The sequence below is a fragment of the Lonchura striata genome, chromosome Z, assembly GCF_046129695.1.
Source record: "Lonchura striata isolate bLonStr1 chromosome Z, bLonStr1.mat, whole genome shotgun sequence".
In the NCBI taxonomy this organism is placed as follows: Eukaryota; Metazoa; Chordata; class Aves; order Passeriformes; family Estrildidae; genus Lonchura; species Lonchura striata.
The window spans coordinates 41576908-41593362 of record NC_134642.1 but is presented as its reverse complement, the minus strand read 5'-3'; the positions used below and the strand labels follow the sequence as shown (position 1 = coordinate 41593362).

General features: G+C 51.5%; 2 protein-coding genes across 27 annotated transcripts in view; one reads left to right on the top strand and one right to left on the bottom strand.

The window, feature by feature from the left end:
• The window catches only part of UBAP2 (ubiquitin associated protein 2), a 252161-nt gene that overhangs the window by 9821 nt on the left and 225885 nt on the right, over positions 1 to 16455 (bottom strand). The window lies entirely within an intron of this gene.
• Positions 8776 to 9817, top strand: LOC144248299 (interferon-like). The gene has a single exon (XM_077790341.1). It carries the CDS (start codon positions 8962 to 8964, stop codon positions 9691 to 9693), a length of 732 nt encoding a protein of 243 aa, XP_077646467.1. The 5' UTR covers positions 8776 to 8961; the 3' UTR covers positions 9694 to 9817.

The window sequence follows — 16455 nt, the reverse complement described above, 5'->3', positions numbered from 1 at the left end:
ATTTGTCAATTAAAAATATAAGAAAGCACTAATTAACATGCAAAATAAACATTATATATAAATAATATTAGAGCATGCAATAAGAAAAAACAGATGCTGGCAGGTACAGAAATTTCAAACTAAACCCTAAAAAAAGGCAACACACAAAGCACACAAAAGATGAAAACACAACCCTGAAACAAATCCCCAACACAGCCAACCAGAAAGCTTATGGCACACTTTCGTATCCTGCAATAGCTCAAGAGCCAGGGTTCCCCCTGGCAGCAGCCTTGACAAAGTTTCAGCTCCAGTTCTCATAGCAGCGTCCCCTCCTGGTCAGTGACAAGCACCAAGGCCCTCAAGAGAAAGCAAACAGAAAAAACAAAAGTGAAAACGGAAAAGGGAAATTCTCTAGAGAATAGTGATGAAAGGAAAGCATGGGCATGGGCACATAAAACTGCACAACCGGCAGCACCCCAAGAAAACCAACCACCACCACCGAGACCGACAAGACACTGGAGGATCCTGCACAGCGCCTAAAGCTCCACCATGGCTACACCTGGATGTGCACAGCCCTGCCTGTGGCACAGCACCCTAGCACTACTGCTCTTCATCGCAGCTCTCACAACTGGCCTCCCATGCCGACATCTGCAAAGCCACGATCCAGGGGAGGCGTTCAAGCTCCTGAAGGACATGGCTCCAAACATAAGAGAGCCCTGCAATCTCCAGAACCCACCATTCCTTAATGACAGCCTCCTCCGCAACAACCTCAGCCCGCACCAAGCCGCCGCCACCGCCCTGCGCATCCTCCAGCGCCTCTTCCACACCCTCAGCTCCAACAGCACCCGCCAGCGCTGGCCCAGCCACGCTCGCAACCTCCTCCTCAACAAACTGGATCACCACATCCACCACCTCAATCAATGCCTCCCCAACGACCCCCTGCTCTTCATAGGACAAAGCGACCCGCGGCTCACCATCAACAAGTACTTCGGGAAAATCCACGCCTTTCTCCAGGCACACAGCCACAGCGCCTGCGCCTGGGACCACGTCCGCCTCGAAGCTCGTGTCTGCTTACAACACGTGGACAAACTCATACGGCGCATGAAGCACCAAGCTGCTCTGGACCCCACTAAACCCACAGAGAACAAACACCCATCGCCAGCCAGCACCAGTAGCCATGGATTGAGTGGTGACAGCAGGAGCCCAGGCTGGGATCACTTGGTACCAGTCACACGTCTTCCAACCGATGAGCTGATGGGGAAAGGCCTATGAGCGTGGTGGCACTGGGGCCAGTATGTGGCACAGCCCACACCCAAACCACAGGCACTGGAGAGGAAGGAAGAGGAAATTTCTGTGCTACACATTCATGGACACCTACGAGACACTGGGGATACAGAAGGTATTGTTACCTGTGGAATTACCGCGTTCATCCGGACTGCAACCTCACCTGATGAACGGCAAGGGGATCATGGACACTGGGGAACTACTGTGGGAATGCCAATCACTATTTATCACAGAACTCTGTTTGCTTACTTATTTAATTCATTAATTAACTTAGTCAATTATTTATTTCTTTGGCTGGCCATTTATTTATTTATTTATTTATTTATTCTTTTGTTAGAAATAAAGACTTTTTGTAAAAACAAAAAAGAATGAAAAAGCTAAGCTGTGCTCACTGTGCTCCACGCTTAGACCTGACATGCAAAGACATGGTCCCCTCAGGCTGTGAGGGGATGAGTCTCTGTCCTGCAGCCCATCTTGCCAATGCATCCTGCCTGGATCAAAGGCTATGGATAGCACGCTCCCAGGGAATGGTGGTCCTGCAGTCCCCAGGCACCTCTTACAGCTGCCAGACCACTGGGGCACCCATTTGCCCCAAATGGCATGATGCCTGCCCTGCATACCTCCTTCTCTTCCACCACCTCGCTCTGCCTTCCAGACCCTCCAATAATGCAAAGCCTTGAAAGCCACCTCCAAACCATCATCCCACCAAAGATAACCATTCTGCAATGCCACAGCACTGCCTTAGAAGAAACAGGGTGGCATAGACAAGGTGCACCTCAAAGAAGCAAGGAGGGGACCCATAAAGGACTGCAGAGATTTGGACAATTCACCCCAACACATCATTAGCAAGCAAAGAGATCCATCATCCAAACACCCCCAACTCGATATGGTCCAAACCAACCAGCACAGCATTCCTCGTGAAGGGAACTGCCCACACATCACCAGCACCGGCTGCTCCTTCGCCCTCCAACTATCAATCCAGAAGCACCTCCCCAGGTCAGCAGCTCCAGCCTTCTCCTGCATGCCACAAAGAGATTGTTTTCCTGGGCTCAAACAACCTCCAGCACTGCGTCACTTCAAGGATACTGCTCCGTGCAAACGCAACTGATTGCTTCCCATTTAGCTGAGTGAAAAAACAACAGGACCAAATCGAGATTCATAGAATCACTAAGGTTGGAAAAGACCTCCAAGATCATCAAGCCCAGCCTTTGACCAAATACCATTAAGCCATATAATGAAGCGCCACATTTACTCCATTTTTGAACACTTTCAGCGGTGGTGACTCCACCACTTCCCCAGGGAGCCTGCTCCGATGCTTGACCACTCCTTCAGTGAAGAAATTTTCCCTAATATCCAACTTGAACCTCCACTGGGACATCTTGAGGCCATTTTTTTTTCCTATTGCTAGCTGCTGGGAGAAAAAAACAATTCCCATATGGTTATAACTTTCTTCTAGATCATCGTACAGAGTGATCCGGTTCTCCCGAACCTCCTTTTCCCCACACTAAACTCACCCAGTTCCCTCAGCTGCTCCCCATATGACTCGCTCTACAGACCCTTCCCCAGCTCCATTTCCTTCTCTGGACATGATCCAGCACCTCAGTGTCCTTCCTGCTGTGAGGAAACAAAGCTGAACACAAGATTCCAGCTGTGGCCTCACCAGTGCCCCCAGCACAGGGGGATGGCCACTGCCCTGCTCCTGCTGGCCACTGCCCGGCTCCTGCTGGCCGCACCATTGCTGACACAAGCCCGGTGCCATTGGCCTTCTTGGCCACCTGGGCACACTCCAGCTCGTGTCCAGCCCTTGAAAACCTGCACCCCCAGGTCCTCTCCCATCCAGCAGTTTGCCAGACACGCTGTCCCAGCCTGGAGCTGCAGGCGGTTCCTGTGACCCAAGGGCAGGACCCAGCACTTGGCCTTGTTGAACCTCACACAACTGGCCCTGGCCCGTGGATCCAGAAGACAGTGCAGATCCTTCCGCAGAGCTTTCCTGCCCTCCAGCAGAACAGCACTCACGCCCAGCTTGGTGTTGTCCTCAAACTGACTAAAGGAGCTCTTGGATTCCCTCAAGAGCTCAGATCATCAACAAAGGTAAAAAACAGTACAGTACAGAGCCCTCAGTACAGAGTCCTGGGGGACACCACTAGGGACCAGCTGCCTGCTGCAAGGAATTCCATTCACCAGCACTCTCTGGGCCAGGCCAGCAGCCAGTTTTTAACTCAAGAACAGAGCGTCAAAGCCACAAGCAGCTGGTGTCTCCAGGAGAGTTCTGTGGGACACAGTGTTAAAGACTTTATTCCAAAGTGCAGGAAGTCAACGTTTCTGGACTTTCCCTCGTCCACTAAGAGGGGCACTGTGTTACAGAAGGAGATTGGGTCGGGCGGTTACGCCTTTGACAAACCCATGCTGGCTGGACATGATCCCCCTGGATCTCCTGGAAGTGCCATGTGATGGGCACTCAAGATGATCTCCATGAGCTTCCCCAAGCACCCAGGTCAGGCTGACAGGCCCGTAGCTCCCTGGATTCCACGTCTGACCCTTCCTGAAGATAAGCGTAACACTGGCCACACTCCGGGTTCCTGGGGCCTCCTTTGTCAGCCAGGACTGATTGTAAATTACGGGCAGCGGCTTGGTGAGCTTTTCCACCAGCTCTCTTATATATTCAGGTACACAGCAGGACCCCTCAAGACGAAACTTCCACACTGTACTACTGTCCCCCTAATGCTCCTATCCAGAAGTATCCTGCAATGTCAGGAATGAGGACCTCGTTGGTTCTGTCTTTTCTGAGGCAGCTGAAGGACCTAAATCACTCTCAGACAAAAACAGGAGCGGTGGTAATGACACAAGCTGGAATACAGGGAATTCAAACACAAAAGAAGAAATGCATTTGTGTAATTTTTTGTATTCTGGTGATACAACACCAGAATAGGGATTGGAGAGGTTGAGAGATACCCATTCCTGGGCACATAGCTGAAAGCATCACTGGGCAAGGCCATGAGCAGGCTCTTCTGATACCACCTCCTCTCAGCGTCACACTGCACTTGGGATATCCAGGGCAAAACAGACAATGAAAATTAACTTTAAAAAACCCTTTATTGTTCAAAAGCAACAGCTTAGAGGAGACTTCTTCAACTCCATCACAATGAAAATCAAACTGCAAAAGGGAAGCAAGACACTGCAGAAGCTGCATCAACATTCAGTGCCTAGGTGCTCAGACCCAGAGCCACCTCTTCAGCTCTCTGACTTAACGAGCTCCTGAGGTTCCTGAGAAATAAACCATCAGTTTATTTAATACAACTCTATCAAAGGCTTAAAAGAGAGAATTTATTCATATAAACACAAAGAAAACAAGCATAGTGTAGGTAAAAAAACCAGAAAAATCTAATGGGAACTACAAAAAGACTTGGGAAGTGTCCCAGGCAGAATGGAAGCTTCCGACAACATTTATCAGGGAAGGCTTCCCACTGAGGTTCACAAAATGCCTCCTTGCTTGCTAAACTCCTTCTTAGAGAAGTCTGGAGGCAGCTTAATACAATCCTAGGCCCACAGTAGGTAAATGGTTCATCTCAAAAGAATTATATATGTGTAATTGACCTTTTATACAAATTTGTCCTGCAAGATGAGAAAAATATTTGTTTACACGTCTATCAAGGAAATATATGGGAAATATGGGAAAAACAAATAATTCAAATTAATCATGACAATACTCAAATAATTTTGATCAGAATTATCTATGATCCATTACAGACAGTGGTAACTACTTGTACAGCGCTCCACTACCCCAATCCTTTGAAAGCCAGATTAATAACAAACTACAGAAAAAGGTAATTAATCCAATTACTTTTGTTTTACCTCAAGCAATAACCTAGAGGTGTGTCCCCACTCAAGGGACGAATCTCCAGGCACACTAATAGAAGGCTTGTGCTGAATACCCCGGCAGTAAAGGTCTGCAACTAGAATTTACGGGAAAAAATGATTGACCCAAATGCATTAAAAGCTGCAACAGCTCAATCAGCTCAGCAACTTAACAGAAATTTACGAGTTACTTACTAGATACTTACAAGTACCACTACTTCCTTTTTCAACACTAGGAACCAAGCTGACACATACTGACAAGCGTGCAAAAATCAGTAAGGAAGCACTACTTGAAAAATCTTCAAAATATTAAACTTTAGAAGAGTTCAGCGAGATTTGACTTCAGCACTCTCCAAAACGAAAAAGTCTGTTCAACATCAGACATAGCTATAGAAAAAAGGGAGAAGCCCAAGATACGATACTACAATTGATGCAGTGTCCTGTAAAGGGCAATAAAAGAAATTCAGCGGAACATATGATGAACGAGAGACGACCCCAGAGAGAAAGGAAAACCACAAGAAACACACAACATCATCGCAAATACATGATGTGGCACTAACGTAGGGTTCCACTACACCACAACCAACAGGCAAGAGGCAACCTCTAAAGGCAAAAAGAGAATTAACAACACCATCGCCAGCCACAGTCAACCCAACAAAACACTGCCCAAGACCACCACAGCCACCAGCACAGACTGGAAAGCACGGCCGGAAACTCCCGGCAATCAGAAAGCGATGAAGGGAAAGCTGCCGCCGTACAAAGCCGGCAGCGCCCCAGCCACAGCCACCAGCAGCAGCAGCACCACCGAGCCTCACCGGGCTCCTCCTGCCCAGCACCACCCGACAGCACCCGCAGACCCAGCGTGGCTGTGCCCACAGCCACACAGCCACACAGCCACGGCTGCCGCACGCCGCACCTACTCCTCCTCCTCGCCTGCCAACGCCTCTGGACACACGACGACACCTTCCCCGGCGACGCACTCCGCCTCCTCCAGGACATGCCTCCCAGCCACACACAGCCCTGCCGCCTCCAAGAGCCGCCCTTCTTCCCCGACACCCTCCTCCACCCCAACCTCGGCCCGCACCAAGCCGCCGCCACCGCCCTGCGCATCCTCCAGCGCCTCTTCCACACCCTCAGCTCCAACAGCACCCGCCAGCACTGGCCCAGCCACGCTCGCAACCTCCTCCTCAACAAACTGCAGCACCACATCCACCACCTGGAGCAACGCCTCCCCGACAACGCCCTGCTCTCCAAAGGACCACGCAACCCGCGGCTCGCCATCAACAAGTACTTCAGGGACACCCACCCCTCCCTCCACACCCACAGCCACAGCGCCTGGGACCACCTCCGCCTCGAAGCTCGTGCCTCTTTACGGCACCTCCACAACCTCACACGTGCCAGGCGCCGCTAGCGCAGACACCCACACTCCAACCCACACCTACCACCCAAACCCACCTCCAACCCCACGCCTCCTCTCACCTGGGACCAGAGACAGGGCTGCAACAACCGCACGCCACCCGCAGCCCCCAACCACTCCCTCTCCCATTGATTCAGCCTCTCCCAGTGATACGGGCAAAGGACTTTCTCCACTTATTTCTAGACTGATTTATTTATTTGTTTCTTTATTTATTGATACATGTATTTATTTTTCTACTTATTCACTTATTTATGCCGCTGAAAATAAAGACCTACGACAAAACACTTGCCATTGCCTCTCATCTCTCTAGCACAGCAACCAGTCTCTGGGCCAGCCAAAGCCATCCTCACTCCACACCTACCCCAAGCCTTCCTCCAAACCACCTCTGCCCACTCTTCTCAATGGCACCTAACCAAGCAAGATGCTGTAGCAAACCCTTTGGAAAAAACACTGCCAGCGGTTGGCCACCACCACAGAGTCCCAAAAAGAAAAACACGCAAAGGCTGGGGAGCACCGCTGCACCTCATCTGCTTTATCCACAACGTGCTCCATCCATCCAATCCATGCCTCTCTGACTCACAGACAAGGATGCAGGACACGGCCCAGCACTTTGCTCAAGCCCAGGCACACAAGCTCACTTGCTCTGCCCCTATCCACCACTGCTCTGTAGCCTTAGCCATAGAACATCACAAAAAATCACCAGGAATGGCGACTACGCAATTGGAATGCCATGCTCCCCATTACCGACCACCTCTTGGTTTTCCCTAGGCCTTAGCCGGGTCTGGTGACCAAGCACAACAGCCTCATCTTCTTGCCTGACACTGCGCTCAGCCGGACTGCTCTGTAGTTCCCACACTCTTCTGCTTTTCCCCTTATACAAAGGGAGGCTTATACCTCCCTTCTACCACTTACTGGGAACTTCAACTGACGGACACCAGATTTCAAAAACCAGGCACTGTGGCCCAGCAGCTCCATCTGACAGTTCCCTCACGGCTCACGCATCAGCCTCTTCAGGTCCCATGGACTTGTGCACATTCAGGTTGCCACGACGGTCTCAAACTCGACCCTCTCCTACACTGGCCTGGGGATCTACAGGGATTTTCCGCGAGGACTCCCAGCATTTGCCTTGTGTGCCTTCGGCAGCCTGCCTGGAGATCACTGACGCACAAGGTGACAAACAACCGCTCACCTCCAAATTCTCTGTCCCCCAAAGGCCTAAAACTTTCAAATCCCACGATCTGCTCCAAGCAACAATCCCACCATTTCTCCACCAGGCCAGAGGGATCATCCCCTTGCAAGTCTCTGCACACCCCAAACACCTCTTCACCTTGCCGCAGATTTTGTGCATTTTTGGAAAGGCATCTGAAACTACTGGCAAACCTACAATACTCCAGCCAAAGAAGCCAAGCTCGCTCAGCCTTTCTCACAGGTCACGGCCTCTGGACCCCCGTGCATTTTCAGAGCCATCACCTTCCAAGGACACCACACCTCTCATAGACTAAAGAGCCCTGAACAGGACGCGCTGCTCCGAGCAAGGGCTCCAGCAGTCCCAAAGCGCAACCCCATTTCTTTCATGGGGGAATGTCCTCCTTTGACCTCTGGCCGCCTCAGCCACTGAGGCATGGATCTCAAAAGCAGACCGATGCTCCGGGGCCACAGCCATGGCACCAAGCGCGACAGTAACAGCAAAAGCTTTCCCTTTCCGTGACTTCTTCACTCAGCCTTTCTTGCCTGCCTTGTGGCTCGCTCCTCCCAAACACAGCAGGTGCAGTGCCTCCTTGCAAGGACACACTCAGGCCTCCAAGACCCACATGCACAGACAGCCCCTTGAACCCTGCCAGTGCCTCTGGGCGTTAACCGCAGGAGGGGAAACGCCGGCCCTCACCCACTGGCATCACCGCACATCCCTTGCAAACACAAAAGGAAAACAGTGGCTAAGATGAAATTAAAGGCAAGCCTCAAAGTGAAAGGAAAAGTGACCACAACCAAAACCAGGGCTTTGCAAGTGGAAACGATGCTTGGGCACAAACAGAGACTCAGCTCAACAGCACAGACCTTGCAGCTGGCTCAGCAAGTGAAAGGATCGCCCAACACCCTCTCCAACGCACCTGACCCCACAACGCCTCTGGCCCAGAGCTTTCACAACCCCTTCCACCCATGACTGACACTCTGCCCCAGCACACCGCTGCCACCACAATCCTCAACCATGGCCACCCCAAGAAAACACTGCCCAAGACCACCACAGCCACCAGCACAGACTGGAAAGCACGGCCGGAAACTCCCGGCAATCAGAAAGCGATGAAGGGAAAGCTGCCGCCGTACAAAGCCGGCAGCGCCCCAGCCACAGCCACCAGCAGCAGCAGCACCACCGAGCCTCACCGGGCTCCTCCTGCCCAGCACCACCCGACAGCACCCGCAGACCCAGCATGGCTGTGCCCACAGCCACACAGCCACGGCTGCCGCACGCCGCACCGCCGCTCCTGCTCCTCCTCGCCGCTCTGGCCACCAGCCTCGCCTGCCAACGCCTCTGGACACACGACGACACCTTCCCCGGCGACGCACTCCGCCTCCTCCAGGACATGCCTCCCAGCCACACACAGCCCTGCCGCCTCCAAGAGCCGCCCTTCTTCCCCGACACCCTCCTCCACCCCAACCTCGGCCCGCACCAAGCCGCCGCCACCGCCCTGCGCATCCTCCAGCGCCTCTTCCACACCCTCAGCTCCAACAGCACCCGCCAGCACTGGCCCAGCCACGCTCGCAACCTCCTCCTCAACAAACTGCAGCACCACATCCACCACCTCAATCAATGCCTCCCCAACGACCCCCTGCTCTTCATAGGACAAAGCGACCCGCGGCTCACCATCAACAAGTACTTCGGGAAAATCCACGCCTTTCTCCAGGCACACAGCCACAGCGCCTGCGCCTGGGACCACGTCCGCCTCGAAGCTCGTGTCTGCTTACAACACGTGGACAAACTCATACGGCGCATGAAGCACCAAGCTGCTCTGGACCCCACTAAACCCACAGAGAACAAACACCCATCGCCAGCCAGCACCAGTAGCCATGGATTGAGTGGTGACAGCAGGAGCCCAGGCTGGGATCACTTGGTACCAGTCACACGTCTTCCAACCGATGAGCTGATGGGGAAAGGCCTATGAGCGTGCTGGCACTGGGGCCAGTATGTGGCACAGCCCACACCCAAACCACAGGCACTGGAGAGGAAGGAAGAGGAAATTTCTGTGCTACACATTCATGGACACCTACGAGACACTGGGGATACAGAAGGTATTGTTACCTGTGGAATTACCGCGTTCATCCGGACTGCAACCTCACCTGATGAACGGGAAGGGGATCATGGACACTGGGGAACTACTGTGGGAATGCCAATCACTATTTATCACAGAACTCTGTTTGCTTACTTATTTAATTCATTAATTAACTTAGTCGATTATTTATTTCTTTGGCTGGCCATTTATTTATTTATTTATTTATTTATTCTTTTGTTAGAAATAAAGACTTTTTGTAAAAACAAAAAAGAATGAAAAAGCTAAGCTGTGCTCATTGTGCTCCACGCTTAGACCTGACATGCAAAGACATGGTCCCCTCAGGCTGTGAGGGGATGAGTCTCTGTCCTGCAGCCCATCTTGCCAATGCATCCTGCCTGGATCAAAGGCTATGGATAGCACGCTCCCAGGGAATGGTGGTCCTGCAGCCCCCAGGCACCTCTTACAGCTGCCAGACCACTGGGGCACCCATTTGCCCCAAATGGCATGATGCCTGCCCTGCATACCTCCTTCTCTTCCACCACCTCGCTCTGCCTTCCAGACCCTCCAATAATGCAAAGCCTTGAAAGCCACCTCCAAACCATCATCCCACCAAAGATAACCATTCTGCAATGCCACAGCACTGCCTTAGAAGAAACAGGGTGGCATAGACAAGGTGCACCTCAAAGAAGCAAGGAGGGGACCCATAAAGGACTGCAGAGATTTGGACAATTCACCCCAACACATCATTAGCAAGCAAAGAGATCCATCATCCAAACACCCCCAACTCGATATGGTCCAAACCAACCAGCACAGCATTCCTCGTGAAGGGAACTGCCCACACATCACCAGCACCGGCTGCTCCTTCGCCCTCCAACTATCAATCCAGAAGCACCTCCCCAGGTCAGCAGCTCCAGCCTTCTCCTGCATGCCACAAAGAGATTGTTTTCCTGGGCTCAAACAACCTCCAGCACTGCGTCACTTCAACGATACTGTTCCGTGCAAACGCAACTGATTGCTTCCCATTTAGCTGAGTGAAAAAACAACAGGACCAAATCGAGATTCATAGAATCACTAAGGTTGGAAAAGACCTCCAAGATCATCAAGCCTAGCCTTTGACCAAATACCATTAAGCCATATAATGAAGCGCCACATTTACTCCATTTTTGAACACTTTCAGCGGTGGTGACTCCACCACTTCCCCAGGGAGCCTGCTCCGATGCTTGACCACTCCTTCAGTGAAGAAATTTTCCCTAATATCCAACTTGAACCTCCACTGGGACATCTTGAGGCCATTTTTTTTTCCTATTGCTAGCTGCTGGGAGAAAAAACCAATTCCCATATGGTTATAACTTTCTTCTAGATCATCGTACAGAGTGATCCGGTTCTCCCGAACCTCCTTTTCCCCACACTAAACTCACCCAGTTCCCTCAGCTGCTCCCCATATGACTCGCTCTACAGACCCTTCCCCAGCTCCATTTCCTTCTCTGGACATGATCCAGCACCTCAGTGTCCTTCCTGCTGTGAGGAAACAAAGCTGAACACAAGATTCCAGCTGTGGCCTCACCAGTGCCCCCAGCACAGGGGGATGGCCACTGCCCTGCTCCTGCTGGCCACTGCCCGGCTCCTGCTGGCCACACCATTGCTGACACAAGCCCGGTGCCATTGGCCTTCTTGGCCACCTGGGCACACTCCAGCTCGTGTCCAGCTCTTGAAAACCTGCACCCCCAGGTCCTCTCCCATCCAGCAGTTTGCCAGACACGCTGTCCCAGCCTGGAGCTGCAGGCGGTTCCTGTGACCCAAGGGCAGGACCCAGCACTTGGCCTTGTTGAACCTCACACAACTGGCCCTGGCCCGTGGATCCAGAAGACAGTGCAGATCCTTCCGCAGGGCCTTCCTGCCCTCCAGCAGAACAGCACTCACGCCCAGCTTGGTGTTGTCCTCAAACTGACTAAAGGAGCTCTTGGATTCCCTCAAGAGCTCAGATCATCACCAAAGGTAAAAAACAGTACAGTACAGAGCCCTCAGTACAGAGTCCTGGGGGACACCACTAGGGACCAGCTGCCTGCTGCAAGGAATTCCATTCACCAGCACTCTCTGGGCCAGGCCAGCAGCCAGTTTTTAACTCAAGAACAGAGCGTCAAAGCCACAAGCAGCTGGTGTCTCCAGGAGAGTTCTGTGGGACACAGTGTTAAAGACTTTATTCCAAAGTGCAGGAAGTCAACGTTTCTGGACTTTCCCTCGTCCACTAAGAGGGGCACTGTGTTACAGAAGGAGATTGGGTCGGGCGGTTACACCTTTGACAAACCCATGCTGGCTGGGCATGATCCCCTGGATCTCCTGGAGGTGCCATGTGATGGGCACTCAAGATGATCTCCATGAGCTTCCCCAAGCACCAAGGTCAGGCTGACAGGCCCGTAGCTCCCTGGATTCCACTTCTGACCCTTCCTGAAGATAAGCGTAACACTGGCCACACTCCGGGTTCCTGGGGCCTCCTTTGTCAGCCAGGACTGATTGTAAATTACGGGCAGCGGCTTGGTGAGCTTTTCCACCAGCTCTCTTATATATTCAGGTACACAGCAGGACCCCTCAAGACGAAACTTCCACACTGTACCACTGTCCCCCTAATGCTCCTATCCAGAAGTATCCTGCAATGTCAGGAATGAGGACCTCGTTGGTTCTGTCTTTTCTGAGGCAGCTGAAGGAACTAAATCACTCTCAGACAAAAACAGGAGCGGTGGTAATGACACAAGCTGGAATACAGGGAATTCAAACACAAAAGAAGAAATGCATTTGTGTAGTGTTTTGTATTCTGGTGATACAACACCAGAATAGGGATTGGAGAGGTTGAGAGATACCCATTCCTGGGCACATAGCTGAAAGCATCACTGGGCAAGGCCATGAGCAGGCTCTTCCGATACCACCTCCTCTCAGCGTCACACTGCACTTGGGATATCCAGGGCAAAACAGACAATGAAAATTAACTTTAAAAAACCCTTTATTGTTCAAAAGCAACAGCTTAGAGGAGACTTCTTCAACTCCATCACAATGAAAATCAAACTGCAAAAGGGAAGCAAGACACTGCACAAGCTGCATCAACATTCAGTGCCTAGGTGCTCAGACCCAGAGCCACCTCTTCAGCTCTCTGACTTAACGAGCTCCTGAGGTTCCTGAGAAATAAACCATCAGTTTATTTAATACAACTCTATCAAAGGCTTAAAAGAGAGAATTTATTCATATAAACACAAAGAAAACAAGCATAGTGTAGGTAAAAAAACCAGAAAAATCTAATGGGAACTACAAAAAGACTTGGGAAGTGTCCCAGGCAGAATGGAAGCTTCCGACAACATTTATCAGGGAAGGCTTCCCACTGAGGTTCACAAAATGCCTCCTTGCTTGCTAAACTCCTTCTTAGAGAAGTCTGGAGGCAGCTTAATACAATCCTAGGCCCACAGTAGGTAAATGGTTCATCTCAAAAGAATTATATATGTGTAATTGACCTTTTATACAAATTTGTCCTGCAAGATGAGAGAAATATTTGTTTACACGTCTATCAAGGAAATATATGGGAAATATGGGAAAAACAAATAATTAAAATTAATCATGACAATACTCAAATAATTTTGATCAGAATTATCTATGATCCATTACAGACAGTGGTAACTACTTGTACAGTGCTCCACTACCCCAATCCTTTGAAAGCCAGATTAATAACAAACTACAGAAAAAGGTAATTAATCCAATTACTTTTGTTTTACCTCAAGCAATAACCTAGAGGTGTGTCCCCACTCAAGGGACGAATCTCCAGGCACACTAATAGAAGGCTTGTGCTGAATACCCCGGCAGTAAAGGTCTGCAACTAGAATTTACGGGAAAAAATGATTGACCCAAATGCATTAAAAGCTGCAACAGCTCAATCAGCTCAGCAACTTAACAGAAATTTACGAGTTACTTACTAGATACTTACAAGTACCACTACTTCCTTTTTCAACACTAGGAACCAAGCTGACACATACTGACAAGCGTGCAAAAATCAGTAAGGAAGCACTACTTGAAAAATCTTCAAAATATTAAACTTTAGAAGAGTTCAGCGAGATTTGACTTCAGCACTCTCCAAAACGAAAAAGTCTGTTCAACATCAGACATAGCTATAGAAAAAAGGGAGAAGCCCAAGATACGATACTACAATTGATGCAGTGTCCTGTAAAGGGCAATAAAAGAAATTCAGCGGAACACATGATGAACGAGAGACGACCCCAGAGAGAAAGGAAAACCACAAGAAACACACAACATCATCGCAAATACATGATGTGGCACTAACGTAGGGTTCCACTACACCACAACCAACAGGCAAGAGGCAACCTCTAAAGGCAAAAAGAGAATTAACACCACCATCGCCAGCCACAGTCAACCCAACAAAACACTGCCCAAGACCACCACAGCCACCAGCACAGACTGGAAAGCACGGCCGGAAAGTCCCGGCAATCAGAAAGCGATGAAGGGAAAGCTGCCGCCGTACAAAGCCGGCAGCGCCCCAGCCACAGCCACCAGCAGCAGCAGCACCACCGAGCCTCACCGGGCTCCTCCTGCCCAGCACCACCCGACAGCACCCGCAGACCCAGCGTGGCTGTGCCCACAGCCACACAGCCACACAGCCACGGCTGCCGCACGCCGCACCTACTCCTCCTCCTCGCCTGCCAACGCCTCTGGACACACGACGACACCTTCCCCGGCGACGCACTCCGCCTCCTCCAGGACATGCCTCCCAGCCACACACAGCCCTGCCGCCTCCAAGAGCCGCCCTTCTTTCCCGACACCCTCCTCCACCCCAACCTCGGCCCGCACCAAGCCGCCGCCACCGCCCTGCGCATCCTCCAGCGACTCTTCCACACCCTCAGCTCCAACAGCACCCGCCAGCACTGGCCCAGCCACGCTCGCAACCTCCTCCTCAACAAACTGCAGCACCACATCCACCACCTGGAGCAACGCCTCCCCGACAACGCCCTGCTCTCCAAAGGACCACGCAAACCCGCGGCTCGCCATCAACAAGTACTTCAGGGACATCCACCCCTCCCTCCACACCCACAGCCACAGCGCCTGGGAACACCTCCGCCTCGAAGCTCGTGCCTCTTTATGGCACCTCCACAACCTCACACGTGCCAGGCGCCGCTAGCGCAGACACCCACACTCCAACCCACACCTACCACCCAAACCCACCTCCAACCCCACGCCTCCTCTCACCTGGGACCAGAGACAGGGCTGCAACAACCGCACGCCACCCGCAGCCCCCAACCACTCCCTCTCCCATTGATTCAGCCTCTCCCAGTGATACGGGCAAAGGACTTTCTCCACTTATTTCTAGACTGATTTATTTATTTGTTTCTTTATTTATTGATACACGTATTTATTTTTCTACTTATTCACTTATTTATGCCGCTGAAAATAAAGACCTACGACAAAACACTTGCCATTCCCTCTCATCTCTCTAGCACAGCAACCAGTCTCTGGGCCAGCCAAAGCCATCCTCACTCCACACCTACCCCAAGCCATCCTCCAAACCGCCTCTGCCCACTCTTCTCAATGGCACCTGACAAGCAAGATGCTGTAGCAAACCCCTTGGAAAAACACTGCCAGCGGTTGGCCACCACCACAGAGTCCCAAAAAGAAAAACACGCAAAGGCTGGGGAGCACCGCTGCACCTCATCTGCTTTATCCACAACGTGCTCCATCCATCCAATCCATGCCTCTCTGACTCACAGACAAGGATGCAGGACACGGCCCAGCACTTTGCTCAAGCCCAGGCACACAAGCTCACTTGCTCTGCCCCTATCCACCACTGCTCTGTAGCCTTAGCCATAGAACATCACAAAACATCACCAGGAATGGCGACTACGCAATTGGAATGCCATGCTCCCCATTACCGACCACCTCTTGGTTTTCCCTAGGCCTTAGCCGAGTCTGGTGACCAAGCACAACAGCCTCATCTTCTTGCCTGACACTGCGCTCAGCCGGACTGCTCTGTAGTTCCCACACTCTTCTGCTTTTCCCCTTATACAAAGGGAGGCTTATACCTCCCTTCTACCACTTACTGGGAACTTCAACTGACGGACACCAGATTTCAAAAACCAGGCACTGTGGCCCAGCAGCTCCATCTGACAGTTCCCTCACGGCTCACGCATCAGCCTCTTCAGGTTCCATGGACTTGTGCACATTCAGGTTGCCACGACGGACTCAAACTCGACCCTCTCCTACACTGGCCTGGGGATCTACAGGGATTTTCCGCGAGGGCTCCCAGCATTTGCCTTGTGTGCCTTCGGCAGCCTGCCTGGAGATCACTGACGCACAAGGTGACAAACAACCGCTCACCTCCAAATTCTCTGTCCCCCAAAGGTCTAAAACTTTCAAATCCCACGATCTGCTCCAAGCAACAATCCCACCATTTCTCCACCAGGCCAGAGGGATCATCCCCTTGCAAGTCTCTGCACACCCCAAACACCTCTTCACCTTGCCGCAGATTTTGTGCATTTTTGGAAAGGCATCTGAAACTACTGGCAAACCTACAATACTCCAGCCAAAGAAGCCAAGCTCCCTCAGCCTTTCTCACAGGTCACGGCCTCTGGACCCCCGTGCATTTTCAGAGCCATCACCTTCCAAGGA

Bases quoted from the DNA above. Each gene is read 5' to 3' on its own strand.
- LOC144248299 (XM_077790341.1), top strand. From the start codon at position 8,962: ATGGCTGTGCCCACAGCCACACAGCCACGGCTGCCGCACGCCGCACCG.